The 15,029-nt window shown below is 36.2% G+C and overlaps 1 protein-coding gene and 1 pseudogene across 1 annotated transcript; one reads left to right on the top strand and one right to left on the bottom strand.

Moving 5' to 3' along the window:
- Nucleotides 1-797: 797 nt before the first annotated feature.
- Nucleotides 798-2,394, bottom strand: LOC149209306 (fatty acyl-CoA reductase 3-like). Its single transcript, XM_089398569.1, has 5 exons — nucleotides 2,299-2,394; nucleotides 1,335-1,601; nucleotides 1,226-1,281; nucleotides 1,031-1,123; nucleotides 798-945 (listed from the first exon to the last, which is right to left on the bottom strand). The coding sequence occupies exons 1-5, from the start codon at nucleotides 2,392-2,394 to the stop codon at nucleotides 798-800; spliced, it is 660 nt and encodes a 219-aa protein (XP_089254695.1).
- A 4,607-nt stretch (nucleotides 2,395-7,001) lies between these two features.
- On the top strand, nucleotides 7,002-7,595 carry LOC149209305 (floricaula/leafy-like protein FL1 pseudogene; annotated as a pseudogene).
- The last annotated feature ends 7,434 nt before the right edge of the window (nucleotides 7,596-15,029 follow it).

Here is a 15,029-nt window from a genome sequence, read left to right as displayed (position 1 = left end):
CCATAAAATAAAATTAAAAAACTTTATAAAATAATAATGTTTTTATTTTAATATCTACACTAATATCCACACTCTAGTCAATAAATTAAGTAAATTCTAAAATCTATTAAAACTCGTTATAACTAATATATAATTAGAAATCCCTTTTCATTTATTAAATCCAAAACCTATAAAATAAAGTAAAAAAAAACTTTATAAAATAATAATTTCTTCAAAGTATAAAGTAAAAAATAACCTCTAAATAAATTCTATAACAATAACCCATAAAATAGAAAAAACTCATCAATATATATATATATATCTCGTTGAAAGATAAGCCTATATTACATAATATAACAATCCCTGACATCACATAAACTCCATCCTTATATATCCTAACAAATATTCAATTTTATGTTCGTGACTCATGATACATTTATTAAATTATAATAATATTAGTTAATAAAATTTATTTAATAATAATTAATATAATAATTTAAACTCATTTTTAATATTTATTTATTTTTATTGTTACAATACAATACACACCCAAGGACTTTTCTATCCTAAACCACGAAAAAAATTTCAACCAGGCTTCATCTTGAGTTAATTTATACAGTAAACCAATGCAAACATCTTTCTGTCATTCCCCCCGGTGTTTACTTCAGAACCATAGCATTTTAATCCGATTGATTAGTTCAGAATTATAAAGTATGGTACTAAACCAAGCAAAAGGAGACTCCTTTATTCCCCTTCAGATTCAAAGCATCGATTAGAAGTGGTTAACCAGATTTGCAGGCTAGCAGCTCCAACTTTCCTCACTTCAGCACGTATTTGACTAGTCCAGGGAAATGAACACTTGAAAAGTAATGCACCCAGCCGATGCATTTGGCGTCGAAGTTGAAGGCTTTTCTGTCATTCTCTGACATCTTTCTCAAGAGGACTTCGGTGTTTGTTACGTCAAACCTGTTAATAGTTACACGGTCAACTATGTTATTACATAAAAATTGCTGAATAATTGAGTTCAAAATAAAATTAAGCGCAACACAACCTTCCCTGAAAGAAGACGCAGGGCTCGTACAGCTCTGCTAAGTACATGACTTTATTGTAACTGCGAAGCAACTGTTTGTGACGTTCTGTGAAGCTGGAACACAATATTTTGTTCATTATCCCGAGCACCTGTTTTTCAATTGTTTCAGCAACTAAATTGAATGTTGTTGGTGGAAGTGTAAAAGAAAATTCTCACAGGTTTGGTAGTCCAATCTCAGGCAACCGCGAAACTATATAAACATAAGAGCTGCTCTGGCAAAAATATAAAATAAAAAGTACGGAGTATATGAAAGATAATTAATTACCTTTAGAGGTGCATTGTAATGTCGATGCATGTATCGCCGAAAGCTTCTCATGCTCTTTAGCAAACGCAGCTCTTTTACGTTAACTATTTTTCCATCTTTACCGACACAAGGATGCTCTGGAAAATACTTATATGCCTCGTACATGGTAACAGAGTTAGGAGTGGATTTTGCAACAGATGATGCCGCGTCATAAATAAAGAGACCGTTCTCGTAGGCGTGAGTGGCCATAGCTACAGTCATCTCGTTTACAACTATATCCGCTGGAATCTGTTAATCATGACACTGAAAATATCAAATATGGCACAGCAAAATGAATGATACAGGAGCATCTTCCTATGGAAAAATATATATCTATATACAAATTTTCTAAATATAGGGAATATCTACAAGATAGTAGATTATATAAAATTCTAGAAATGAAATATGATGGAAAATGCTGAGTTTTAATATTGAATAAATGTGAGGAAATGATGGAGTTTTGGTTTGGAAGAAGCCGGGGAGAAGAAATTGACCACGTCTAAGATGAGGTCCGGCGCAGCTAAGAAGAATGAGATTCGTCAGTGATTCTTATTTCCGTCATAATTTTTTAATTAATGCCCTTACATGTCTTATTTTCGTCACAATTCTTTAATTAATTTCCCTGACATTTAATTAATGCCCCTGACATGCGGGGCATTAGGGAAATATAACCCCAGCTGAAAAAATTGAAAGTGAAAAAAAAACAACTCGCGTTATATTTCCTTAATGACCCGCATGTCGAAGACATTAATTAAAAAATTGTGACTGAAATAAGAATCGCCAACATGATAGTGTCCATAGTTCTGCATCATGACATTCCCAAAAAGCACATGATCAACGTGAATAATGATATTAATAACATTATCCTGAAATATTTGTGTGTGCTAGCCAGATTCTAACAATAAAGGATGGATATTAATGAGCACCTGGTGCCTTCAATCCAGACAGGGAAGGGCTCTGCCAAAGTACTTTCAATAATGGTCGGTCGGAGGATGACCACTGGAAGATCTCCCTTCAATTTCTCTATGAGCATTTCTCCCATAGCTTTGGTAAATGAGTATGTATTTGGCCACCCAAACGTTCTTGCCCTGCTCAGATACCCATCATGAATGCATGAATCTAATAAGTTCTTCTTCACAATGAAATCGATGCAAATTAAATAGACGTCCGAAGGTTACTGACCTTTCTAAACCCAATTCTTTGAGACGTTTCACTTTGGCGTCTTTTACGGAATTTGTGCTTGCAGTGTGGGTAGTTGACGTGACATGTAGTGTGAGCTGTGTTTTCTCTAGCAGACCAAATTCTGCTTCAATATCTTAGCTCAGAGGTGGACTGCTTTCGTCCTCAGGTCCTATACCGTCCATTTTAGTGTTCCCCAGATTCACACGACTCTCTTTCATTCGTCCACTTTGACGCCCCACAACGAAAGCTTTGTGCACTCCATAGATGTTAGTCCAGTAACATTGATGAATGATATTAAGATGTATCTTATTCGTCAGAAATATTTAACCCTGAGAGTTTTCTTTCTCATTCCAGGGTAAATAGGACTTTTGTCATTATAACAATATATTGCTCAGGTGTAAATGAATATTTAAATTTAAAAAGTTTTTTAACAATTTAGAATTTACGATAAAAGATACTTCTAATTTTAACTAGATAAATAATATATAAAAAATTATTAATAATAAAATAATATTGAAAATTTAAATATATATATATTAATATTATTTTTAATTTATATTAAATATTTTAATGTTAATATTTATTCTATATAAATATTTCAATATTTTTCTATAATGTAAAAAATTATTAAATTATTTCAAAATAAAAATTTATGATTATTTAATCATTTTTACCAAAGAGCTGGAGGTATTTGAAATCGTTAAAATTTAAAAATGATTTGGTCAAAGCGAATATGCTACGAATATGCTTCGTCTTAAAATTTGGAGAGAATATGCTTCGGCTAATATGCTTCGGCTAATATGCTACGTCTTAGTAGCATATCTAAGGCGGCGACTCTTGCACGTTATTTTTTAAATTGAAATGGCTGGTAATGTGGCTCTTGACCCGATCCGCTCTGTATTTCTTTGGTCCGTCATTTTCGTCAAACTCAGTAAGCTATCGGAACTCATATTAAATCTATTCTATTCCACTTTTAAACTTATAATTGTAAGCCATTTCTGTGAAAAAAATTGCATTGCAAGGTTTTACACACAAACAACTGCCTCCAATTGGCATCCAATAAATTGATTTTGTTGAAATATAATTCCAACTGCAGCTATCATTAAACGGCGACCGAAAAACTGTTTCCAGAAAACCAGCCAGACTTCCCCGCACCGCTTTTCAAGAGACGGTGGTATTTCTCAAATGGCAGCGATTACAATCATCCATTGATAGGTGGCTGAGTGGTTTTGTCAGAGCAGTTTTCCCGGGAGCATAAAGATTGGCAAGAAGGTCCGCCCGACATGGTTTCTCAGCTGTCCGATGAAATCAACTATTGTGGCAGTGGGGCACATTTTTTGTTGTTTCGGGAAAGACTGAACCATATGCAAGGCTGACAGAATTAATTGAATTAAAGAAATTAATTGAAATGTACTGGGCCAGTAAATGTTGGTGAAGTTTTAATTCATGGGAGTAATTTCTTTTTTCAAAGTAATATGTAATGTCGTTTTAGTTGTTTTAGTTTTTTGTAGTAGTTGAATGTGTAATGAAACACACAGCAGCGCGAAGTAAAAAAAAAGAACAGAGCTGCGCGTATGTGAAGAAACATTTTTACACAGTAGTGTTGAATTGTTGAGAGACAGAGTTTTTGCACATCAGTGCAGGGATAGTGTTGTATCCGCTTTGAAGGACAAATATTATGGACTGGGCGCCATTGTGAAGAGCAACGACCTCATTAAAGAAAAAAGGATCACAGCTTTTGGTGCTGTTTATATATTTCTTCTTAATGTTTTTTTATATGCAATGTAGTGTGAAAACGCAGTAGGGTAAAGAAAAGTTTTTCGTTGAGTGAAAACGAAAGGGAATTCGCAGCAGCAATGTAATGGTTTTTGTTAACAGAGCAAATATGTAATGGTATATAGAGCAACGTAAATGAAGGGAAAAATTTTCACTAGTGAATGTAAAGGAAATTTTTACATGTAGCTGGAGAGACAGAGTAAATTTTTTTTTGTGGAACTGAAGCGTCCCTGGTGTAATCCCTCTGGAAGAGGAAGACATTTTTGTTGTAACAGTCAGTCTATTAATGAATACAAAGTTCTTTTGTGTGTGTTGTTAAAACTCTGTGCTCTGGAAACCAATTTTTGATCCTGTGGTAAAAACAGAGTATTATTCTCTGTTCAATTAATTTTGTTTGGAATTATTAGAAATTCCCAACATGGTATCAGAGCTTGTCCAGGCTCTTTGAAGGTGTCAAAGAAGCTGAAGGAAGGATTTCTTGCTGCATCAGCTTCTCCAGCAGAGTGAAGACTCAGTCAAAAAATAATCCAAGGTATTTCTCAAGTTAGTTTTTTGTGTTACTGTTGAAGACATTTAGTTATTTTAAATACACATTCAAGTATTTTGAAGCACAGTTAAGAGTGCAAAAATGGTGAGGTCAAGGAAGAAAGTCTCCAATCCTCCTAAGGATATGTCTCCCTCTACTACTAAAATAGAAGACAATCAATTTGATGAGGGTCCAAGGCTCAATGGGAACTTTAATATATGGGAAGCAAGAATGAGGACTTTCTTACAGTCTCAAGGGATTGAAATTTGGGAATCAGTGATTGATGATAGTAGGATGGATAGAGAATCCAAGGAGTACAATGCAAAAGCAGCAAAGACAATCTTGAATGGGCTACCTGATTCTATAAAGAAGAATCTAGGAAAACATTCATCAGCAAAGGATATATGGGACAAACTTCATGACCTTCACTCAAAAGGAGCACTGACCATGACCATCAATCAAAAGGGCTATCTTAAACCCATCATAGAAGCTGAAAATGAGAATGATGACATCAAGGCTGAAGCAGACCTAGAAGATGAAAAGAATGAAAAGGAATTTGTAGAAGAACTCCTCGCTAAACTTATGACTGCCATGGAAGAGATTAACAATTTGAAAAAGGAAAATGAGGCACTTAAGAAGATAGCTCCAGTTGGTAACCAAGATCAAACAAGGAAGAAAGTTGATCTCATCAAGCTTCAAGTACAAGAAAGTGATGAAGAGCTTACCAAACTTAAGAAGGAATTTCATCAAAGCAAAAGGAAGCATCATGAAGAAGTCATATTCATGACAAATCAATTGAATAAAGCAAAGAAGTAGGAAAATACCTTGTCAATTCAACTTGAACAAAGACACATGAGCATGAACAAACTTGAAGAAGAGATTGATTAGTACAAGGTAGAGGTCTCCTCCCTTAAGTCTCAATTACAAGAAGTCAGGAAACAGACACAAGGCGCTAAGAAGATAATGGAGAGCAGTCAAGCAAAGAGTGAAGAAATCTTCAAAATGAAGTCAGATATCATCTCCCTTAAAATAGAAGCAGCTGAAGCTACTCGTAGCAAGGAAGAAACTGAGGAACAACTTGCAAAGAAAAATAATGAGTGTGAAAGATTGGAAGAAGAGATTGTCCTCCTCAGAAAAAGGGTTGAAGGGATGAACAAAATCATGAAGAGCTCTCAAGCCTTGGATGACATGCTCAGCTATCACATATGTCCATTTGATAAATCAGGACTCGGGTATGCAGGTGAACCCTCAAACAAGAATGAAAATGCTTTAATCAAAAGAGATGTGAAGAAGCTAGAAAGAAATTGTGATGCTCCTAGTTCTAGCAAAAGCAGGGAGAAAAATCAAGGCTACAATAGAAGAAATCCTATTCCAAGAAGAAATCTTGCTCCAAGTAGAAAACCAGCTCCAAAAAGAAATGTAGATGGTGTCAAAGAGGCAAGAGGCAATGGTTATCATCAAAGGATCTCAAGGCAGAAAGGCTTCAGAAGTACATCAAGGAAACCTCCATCTCCCAGGTACCAAAGTTCATTTTTTGGTTATTGTTATTCTTGTTCAAACTTTGGTCATATGGCAAAAGACTATAAAGCATTTCATAGAGATAGATGTTATAGTCTCTGACAACCTCCAAGAAAAAATTTTACATGAAGAAATCATGAAATCTTATTCATGAACAATGTAGAATGCTTCAAGTGTCATAAGATTGGTCATATGGCACGTGATTGTAACTTAAAATGGGCTCTTACACAACCTAGAACCATGCAAAAGAAGAAAGTTACACAAGTATGGAGAAGGAAGGAAATACAGTCCAAAAGTCCCTTGAGCTCTCTAGCCAATTTAAGTTTTTTTTAGAAGACACGACCAAAAGAAGATGATGCATACAGTTAGGGGGAGCTTGTAATTCTTGATCATTATCGTTGAAGCTATTAGTGAACGGGTCCTTATGAAATCCTTGCTGAACTATATTAACAATCATTCCTTAATGAAGATCATGTTTCAGGAGCCATTTCATGGGCTTCTAAAAAGAAGCCTATTGTAGCGTTGTCTACAGCAGAGGCAGAATATGTGGCAGCTACAACAGCAGCATGTCAAGCAATTTGGATGAGGAGATCAATGCCATAGAAAGAAACAAGGACCATAGATGACCGTTGGAAGTCATTCTTCCCATGAATGGGAGAAAGGAATTGAAGTCCCTTGAAGATCTGTTTAAAGAGTATGGAATTTGATATGTAACTCTTGCCAAGATGACCGAGATAGGCTTCACTGCCAACACCCTTGTCAATATGATAGAGGAAGAGATTGAAGATTTGATGAAGACCCTGGTAGAACTCTATCATATGGATCTTCTTATAGGGGAGAGATATGGAATTAAATCTGCCATAAGAGCAGAGAAGAAAAGGTTGCAGGATAGCTTGGAGATGCAAAGGTTGGAAACCTTGTCTGAGGCAGAGAGAAAGAGGATATTACATGATGATCAGAATACTTTTGCAGTTGCTATGACATCCGAAGGAACATCTAAGGAACTGAGAGCAAATGACCTACTGAATTTCCTAGAAAGCACAAGTGCAGATCATGCCCCAATGGATATAGCCAGGTGCAAAGACAGTACTCTTATTCTCCAGAACAGTAACCAGGCACAGTTTTGTGGCTCAGGACTGATTGGAGTGCTTGAACATAGCAGTGAGAGCGATGAAAGGAAAGCTGATACGAATAGGCAGAAAAGTTTTGAGTTTTTTGAGGAAATGTCTGGGTATGACTGATAACCCAGTAGTTGAAATTAAAGGGGAGTGTTGAAATATAATTCCAACTGCAGCGACCGTAAAACTGTTTCCAGAAAACCAGCTAAACTTCCCCACACCGTTTTTCAAGAGACGGTGCTAATTCTCAAATGGCAGCGATTACAATCATCGATTGACACGTGGCTGAGTGGTTTTGTCAGAGCAGTTTTCCCCATGATGGGAAAGGGAGATGAATGGATAGATATTTTAAACATAATGGGAAAGGGAGATATTTCTCAACTTCCACTTCGTGACATAGCAGAACTATGTGTCCATCTCTCGAGGGGAAAATCTAAAATGTGAAAGGGCCTAGAGATCCTTCTCTTATTAGAGCAAACAAATCTACAACTGGATCAGTAAATAGGGCAGAGATTGGCAATATGCTTAATGAGTTCAAAACTGATATTCTAGGGAGCCTTAGTGAACAACTAGACACCCTTAAAATACAAAACAAGCAGAAAGCAAAAGCTGAAGCCTTGGCCATATTTTGTCCAAAATTTAGGAAGAAACATGCTCTAAGTGAATGCCCCTTGGATGCAAAAGTTGTAGAAACATGTATGATTTGCTCGGAAAGCCATGAGACCAAGGATTGTCCTTCAATTCCTGGGCTCAAATCTATCTTTCAAGAAGATCCAAATTCAATAGAGTCTCTCTATTTTGTTTCAAGGAGACCTTGGCAGGGGCAACAAAATCAAGGGTTTAACAACCCTATGAACTTTCAACCCCCGCCAAATTCGAATTCTTTGCAACAACCTTGATCCCAACCTCAAAATCCATATCAATCATGGGAACAAGGGATGCAAAATCCTTATGGGAGATTTGTCCAATTTTATCAATATCCTCCATCTTTTCAAAATCAACAAGCTCCACAGCTTCCAAATTAAAACCCGTAACTTTCATTGCCATTTCCACAACAACAACAACTTCCTCAACAAAATTCCCAACTCTTGCTTACATTCCAACAAAAGAAAAATCAACTACCAGCCCAGCCATTGCCAAATCCTAATAACAAAAATCTTCAGAATGCTTACATGGTAGAAGGACAACAATTTCCTACCTATATGATTGTTCCCCTTAATGATGTACAACTCAGGTCTGGTAGAGTTTTAGAAAAACCTTCTATAGATGGTCAAAAGCAAAGTACTTCTAAGGGAGATTCTCTTAAAGTCAATAAAGGTTCTGAAGCATCTCTTCAAAACCCAAACACTCAAAAAGAAGAAGAAAAAGAGTCAACCCCCACAACTAATATAGTTGAGCAACCTGCATCTTCATGCACACCTCCTTTCCCTAAAAGATTACAAATTGATAAAGGGGTGGAAAAACAAATCTTGTTGCCTTACTATGATTTCTTAGATGAATTAAAGAATGTTTGTATCAAGATTCCGTTGCTACAAGCCATTAGAGAGATTCCTATTCTAGCAAAGACAGTAAAGGAGTTGAGTCTCAAAAGACCAGGAAGGAAACCAAGAGATACAAGAAGAATCCACCTGGTAGGAAAAATTGCAGATATCATGATGGGAAAAATTACCATGCAGAAATATGTAGATCCAGGTAGTCCAATCGTCAAGACACATATAATCGGGATAGAAATTCCAAACACACTAATTGACTTAGGGGATGCTATCAACATTATGAGTAGACAGACTATGGAACAACTTAAACTTCCTAATCTTGTTTTTACACCTACCTTACTGCAACTTGCAGATAGATCAATAATCAAACCAGATGGTGTATTAGAAGATATTTCAGTCTCCTTAGATTCTTGGGAATATCTAGTAGATTTCATGATTTTGACTCCTAAGAGTAATTTAGGAGGGCACCCACTCATCTCAGGAAGACCTTGGCTAGCCACAGCTGATGCTTTCATTAGTTGTAGATCTTGGGATATGTACATTTATGATGGTAGTTCGACAAAGAAATTCAATTTGTATCCTCCAGCAAAACAAATTACAAAAGTAGGAGATAATTAATGGGTCGATGATGAGGAAACTATACAACCTATATTTACCATTTCTGAAATCAGTGAAGACAGTCAAATTATGAACACATTAGAAAACTTTGAAACATCTTCTGAATATGACCACACACAATTTCAGTTAGATTCTGACATTGAGTGTTTATCATCAAGACAAATGTCTCTTTACTCTATGGAAGAGTTCGGTAGTTCCACCATTGAAATTTTTCTAGGTAAAACATTAAATATCAATAAAAATTTGGAAAAGCCACAACAGTAAGAGCTGACCAAAATCTTGCAAAAACATTCTACTGCATTTGCATGGGAGTATACTGATATGCAAGGTATTGACCCTAAGACTTGCATTGATCACATCTACATCGAGGAAAACAATAGACCAATCAGACAACCTCAGAGAAGGATGAATCCAAACTTAGGGAGATAGTCCAAGAAGAGCTCCAAAAACTACTCAATGTAAACTTCATTTATCCAATTTCAGATAGCCAATGGGTTTCTCCTTTGGTTATAGTACCTAAAAAGAATGGTAAATGGAGGGTATGCATTGATTACAGGGAATTGAATAAAGCAACTTTGGAGGATCACTTTCCTTTGCCCTTTATCGATCAAGTATTAGATACATTAGCAGGCAAAAAGTACTTTTCATTTCTGGATGGTTTTAGTGGCTATAAACAAATTTAGGTAGCACCTGTAGATCAAGATAATACAACACTTACCTGTGCATGGGGAACTTTTGCTTATCAAGTGCTTCCTTTTGGATTATGTAATGCACCTGCAACATTCCAAAGAGCAATACTAGGAATCTTTTCTGATCTAATCTGTGATTGTGTAGAGGTTTATATGGATGATTTTACTGTTTATGGTAATTTTTTTGAAGAGGCATTAAAGAATTTGGAAAAAGTCCTTATAAGATGTAAAGAAACAAACCTTTCATTAAGTCATGAAAAATGTTTTATGATTTTTACTAAAGGTATTGTTTTGAGACATCACATTTCAGGGGATGGGATTAAAGTTGATAGATCAAAAGTTGAAGTCTTCTCCAAGTTGCCTATTCCAAATTGTCAAAAAGATGTTAGAAGTTTTCTGGAATTTACTGGGCACTATAGAAGATTTATAGAGAATTTCACTAAAATAGCATCTCCACTCTTCAAATTTCTTACAAAAGACTGTGAATTCAAATGGGATCCTGATTGTCAATCATCATTTAAAACTTTGAAAACAAGAATATCTTAAGCACCTATTTTGAGAGGACCAAATTGGAAACTTCCTTTCCATATTTCTACAGATGCTTCAGATATAGCTCTGGGGGCTATGTTGGGTCAAAAGGATTTAGTTCCTATGTCATTTACTATACCAATAAAAAATTAGCTCCCACTGAGTTGAACTATACTGTGACTGAAAAAGAGTTCTTAGGTGTTGTTCATGCAATCAATAAGTTTAGACATTATATAATAGGCTATGAAACTTTTATCCATACTAATCATTTTGCGATTAGATATCTAATGAACAAACCTATTACTAATGGTAGAGTTACAAGGTGGCTCTTACTTTTACAGGAATTCAATATCACTGTGTTGGATAGACCTGGAAAACAAAATACAGTCGCTGATTTCTTGTCTAGGATTCAGAATACTAAAGAAGATTCTCCTATAGAGGACAAGTTTCCTGATGAATATTTATTTGCAGTAACTACTAAGACTCCTTGGTATGCAGATATAGCTAGCTATTTGGTTACAGGGAAACTGCCTCCACATTTATTTCCTAGTGAAAGAAGAAAGATTATTCAGGAGAGTTCAAAATATTCATGGATTTCTAACGAATTGTTTAAAACAGGGCTAGATCTTATAATCAGAAGTTGTGTTAGGGAAGATGAAATGCCTGATATCCTCAAATCATGTCATGATGAACCATGCGGCAGACACTTTGCTGAAAAAAGGACAGCCTATAAAATCCTCTCTTTGGGATATTATTGGCCATCCCTTTTCAAAGATGCAAAATAATATGTCAAAAAGTGTGACAGCTGCCAAAGAGTAGGGAAACCTACCCTTTCAAATGAAATTCCATTGCAGCCACAGGTACTCATCGAACCCTTTGAAAAATGGGCTTTAGATTTCATTGGACCTATTAACCCACCATCTAAACAAAAAAAGTATATATTGGTATGTACTGATTATGTCACTAAATGGTTAGAAGCCAAAGCATTATTTTCTGCTACTGAAAATTCAGTTGTTAATTTTCTTTATGAGGATATTTTTACTCGCTTTAGTGTTCCAAGAGAAATTGTGACAGATCAGGGAAGTCAATTCACATCCAACCTGGTGGAGAAGCTGATGGAAGAATACAAAATCAAGCACAGAAAATCTACTCCTTACCATCCACAAGAAAATGGCCAAGTGGAGTCTAAAAACAAAGTTATTGAAGGCATCATCACCAAAACTGTTCATTTACGCAGAAGAGATTGGGCAGAAAGGCTTCCTGAAGCCTTATGGACCTACAGAACTACAAGGAGAAATACAACAGGACATTCTCCTTATGAACTAGTTTATGGGAAAGAAGCCCTGCTCCCCATTGAGTTCCAAGTCAAAACTTTTAAGATGGAAGTTCACTTGGGGATGGATCTATCAGAAGCCTAAAATCACAGAATGGAGCAATTGAATGAGCTAGATGAGATCAGACAAGAGGCAATTCTAAAAACTGATCTAGTTCAATATCAAAGAGCTAAGTGGCATGACAAATACATCAAAGAGAAAAAGTTTCAAGAAGGAAATTGGGCATTGCTATTTGATTCTAAGTTTAAAGATTTTAAAAGAAAATTTCAGACTCATTGGCTTGGGCCATATGAGATTGATAAAATCTTTAGCAATGGAGCAGTAAGAATCAAAACCATTGATGAATATCAAACTCCTCTTTTTGTGAATGGCCACAGATTAAAGAACTATCATAAGCCACTCTCAAAAGAGGAATTTTTCAAAATGTTTCAAGATAGTTCTGCAATAAGGCTCGTGAAGAAGAATCCTTCTTCTCCACCAGCCTAGCGTTTGTTCCTTTCTGTTTAAAAAAAAAATGTATAAGCCTAAAAACCAATCACTGATTGGCAATCTTATATAGAAAATACCGGGTGAAAATCAGGAACTCCTGACGCCCTATATTTTCCAAAAAATTATCTCTCTCATTTCACAGTTTTGTGACACTCCTCTTCATTTCATTCCACTCCATTTCATCCATTTCATTTCATTCCTCCAATAAAAGTTTTTTTCATGACCATTTTCATTCAGTCAGTTATCATCTATCCATCTCCATTCAGTCAAATGATTGTTGTGTCAGTTTCCACAGCTGAAACCAGTTTCCGCAGCCAGAAGCTGTTTCTGTAGCTATCACTTTGTTTTCCAAAACTGACAGTTAGATGTTAGTTAAATAACTATGCAATCAAATGCAGATATGATCGAGGACATATTATGAAGACATGAGGCACTTAAAAGCATCAACAAGGAGCAGCTGATCAAAGATTAATGAAAAAAATGGCAAGAATTCCATGGTATGAGTAGAAATTTATTTCAAATAGCATTCAAAGCACATTTTTACATAGTTATAAAACCATAGCTCCATTATATGCAATGATTGGCGTTGATAACTCCATAACCATTCCACGATCTCTATACGATTTCCCCACAATCCTTGCATTTATTTTCAAACGGCCTCATGATCAAGCCTCCGATTTTAACTCATGTTCGGCTTTACTTAGATACTCCACCTGTAATTATGGGACGTGGTTGATTTGATCACGACTTCTCTCCACCGCACAAATTCCACAACCATTTCATAAGCGTGTTTACATCCACTTCATAGCCATTCAGTTTAAAATTATATCGGGTTCACTTTACTCCCCTAATATTTTATTGAAGCCATGGTTGCATTTCCACCTTGTTCATGTCAGTCTCCACTCCATTCCATGAATTCAATCCCACTACATGTTCTCTGTTTTCCATTTACAATCACTGTTTTCTTCTCCATAAACCCTATTCATCACTGTAACCCAGCCGTCTACCTCCGTTAAAACCCTTACTCACGTAGACGAATTTTAAAGACAGAAGGAAGGATGGGTCTGTTGTTGAGGGCAGAACCGAAAGGGTCCAAGTTTTTGGAAGGATACCCACAAGTGAAAAACATATTGAAAAAAGCAAGGTGGCTACGGTTTATTCAAAAATTGAAGGGCTACAACAAGGAGATTACAAAGACTTTTGCGAGGTATTTTAACGGCCTGGAAGTGGAAGTTGGAGACCTCAAGTTTACAGTCACCGAGGCATCTATAGCAGTTGTTACAGAACTGCCACAGGAGGGTGAACACTGGTTCAAGAACAAGAGCTTTGACGAGAAGGCTTGGAGAGTTATCCTACAAAATCCAGCTATGGATGTAACTATTTTTAAACGAGGAATCCCTATCCATGCTTTAGAAGAGAAGTGGGCCAATCTATTATTGATTATTCAAAAGTTCATCACATGTGAGGGATGTTTTGGATCAATGTATATGTATCACACCTGGCTGATGATGAATTTCTTAGAAAACCAAACCCTCAATCTACCTTACTATTTGCTGAACAGTTTGAAAAAAATGTCTGTAACCATCCAAAAGAATCTAGGGGACGTAGAACCACACTTGTATCACCATGGCCTTGTGAAAATCTTGATAGAAAAACAATTGAAAGAAAAGAAGGACACATGGGAGTAGTTTCTGATCATAAATTTCTTTCAAGATCCACAAGAAACCCCTGAAAGCAGCGCATCAAGAAGAAGCAGAAGAAAGAGAACAAGTGAAATTAAAAGTAATCCTACTAACATAGTTGAAGAAACTAGTAGAGAAGAAAGACTATCTAAAAGGAGGAAGGAAAAGACTGAGGGTAAGAAGCCAACAAAATCAAAACAGAAAAGAAGCATTGAGGCTCTGCATCAGACCCCAGAACCTTGCTCAGAAAAAGACCATCAAGTATTGTCTGAAAGACTAGTTCACCTTCAGGAACAGTTAGTTGCAGCCAAGAAGAAACGAAAACAAAAATAGAGTAGGGAGGAAAAAGATACTAGTCGACAGCATGTAAGAAGAAGCTCCAGGCTAAAAGGGAAATTAAGGAAAGTGCAAACCAAAGGACCCCACTTTATTGACTTGGGAGGGGAAACACCGGAGCAGCCTCTAGCAACCTCTCATGACCGTAGCCCACACCATACTTCCATTTCACAGCCAGATTTTGACATGAGTCCTTCTCGGCCAGATTTGAAAATCAGTCCTTCTCAACAGGATTTTGGGGTCAGTCCAAAGAAAACTACACTAGAAATAGACCCGAACTAGCAAGAGATGTATGATTATATAGAATCCTTGGAAAAGACAGCCAGAGGTCCAAGCACTTCTGATCCAGGTGGATATTGGTGGCCACCTGCTAATTCCACTTGGATCC

The sequence above is a fragment of the Pinus tabuliformis genome, chromosome 1_2 (genome assembly GCF_031772625.1).
Source record: "Pinus tabuliformis cultivar Carrire ecotype Pingquan chromosome 1_2, CPIR1, whole genome shotgun sequence".
NCBI classification, from domain to species: domain Eukaryota; kingdom Viridiplantae; phylum Streptophyta; class Pinopsida; order Pinales; family Pinaceae; genus Pinus; species Pinus tabuliformis.
Note: the sequence above shows the minus strand (reverse complement) of the source record. Positions and strands in the feature narration are given on the sequence as shown.

Coding starts and splice junctions, on each gene's coding strand:
- LOC149209306 (XM_089398569.1), bottom strand. CDS start 2,394: ATGGGAGAAATGCTCATAGAGAAATTGAAGGGAGATCTTCCAGTGGTC. Junction 1,602..2,298: donor CTTTGGCAGAGCCCTTCCCT/GTCTGGATTGAA, acceptor CATGATTAACAG/ATTCCAGCGGATATAGTTGT. Junction 1,124..1,225: donor GAGATTGGACTACCAAACCT/GTGAGAATTTTC, acceptor ATTGTGTTCCAG/CTTCACAGAACGTCACAAAC.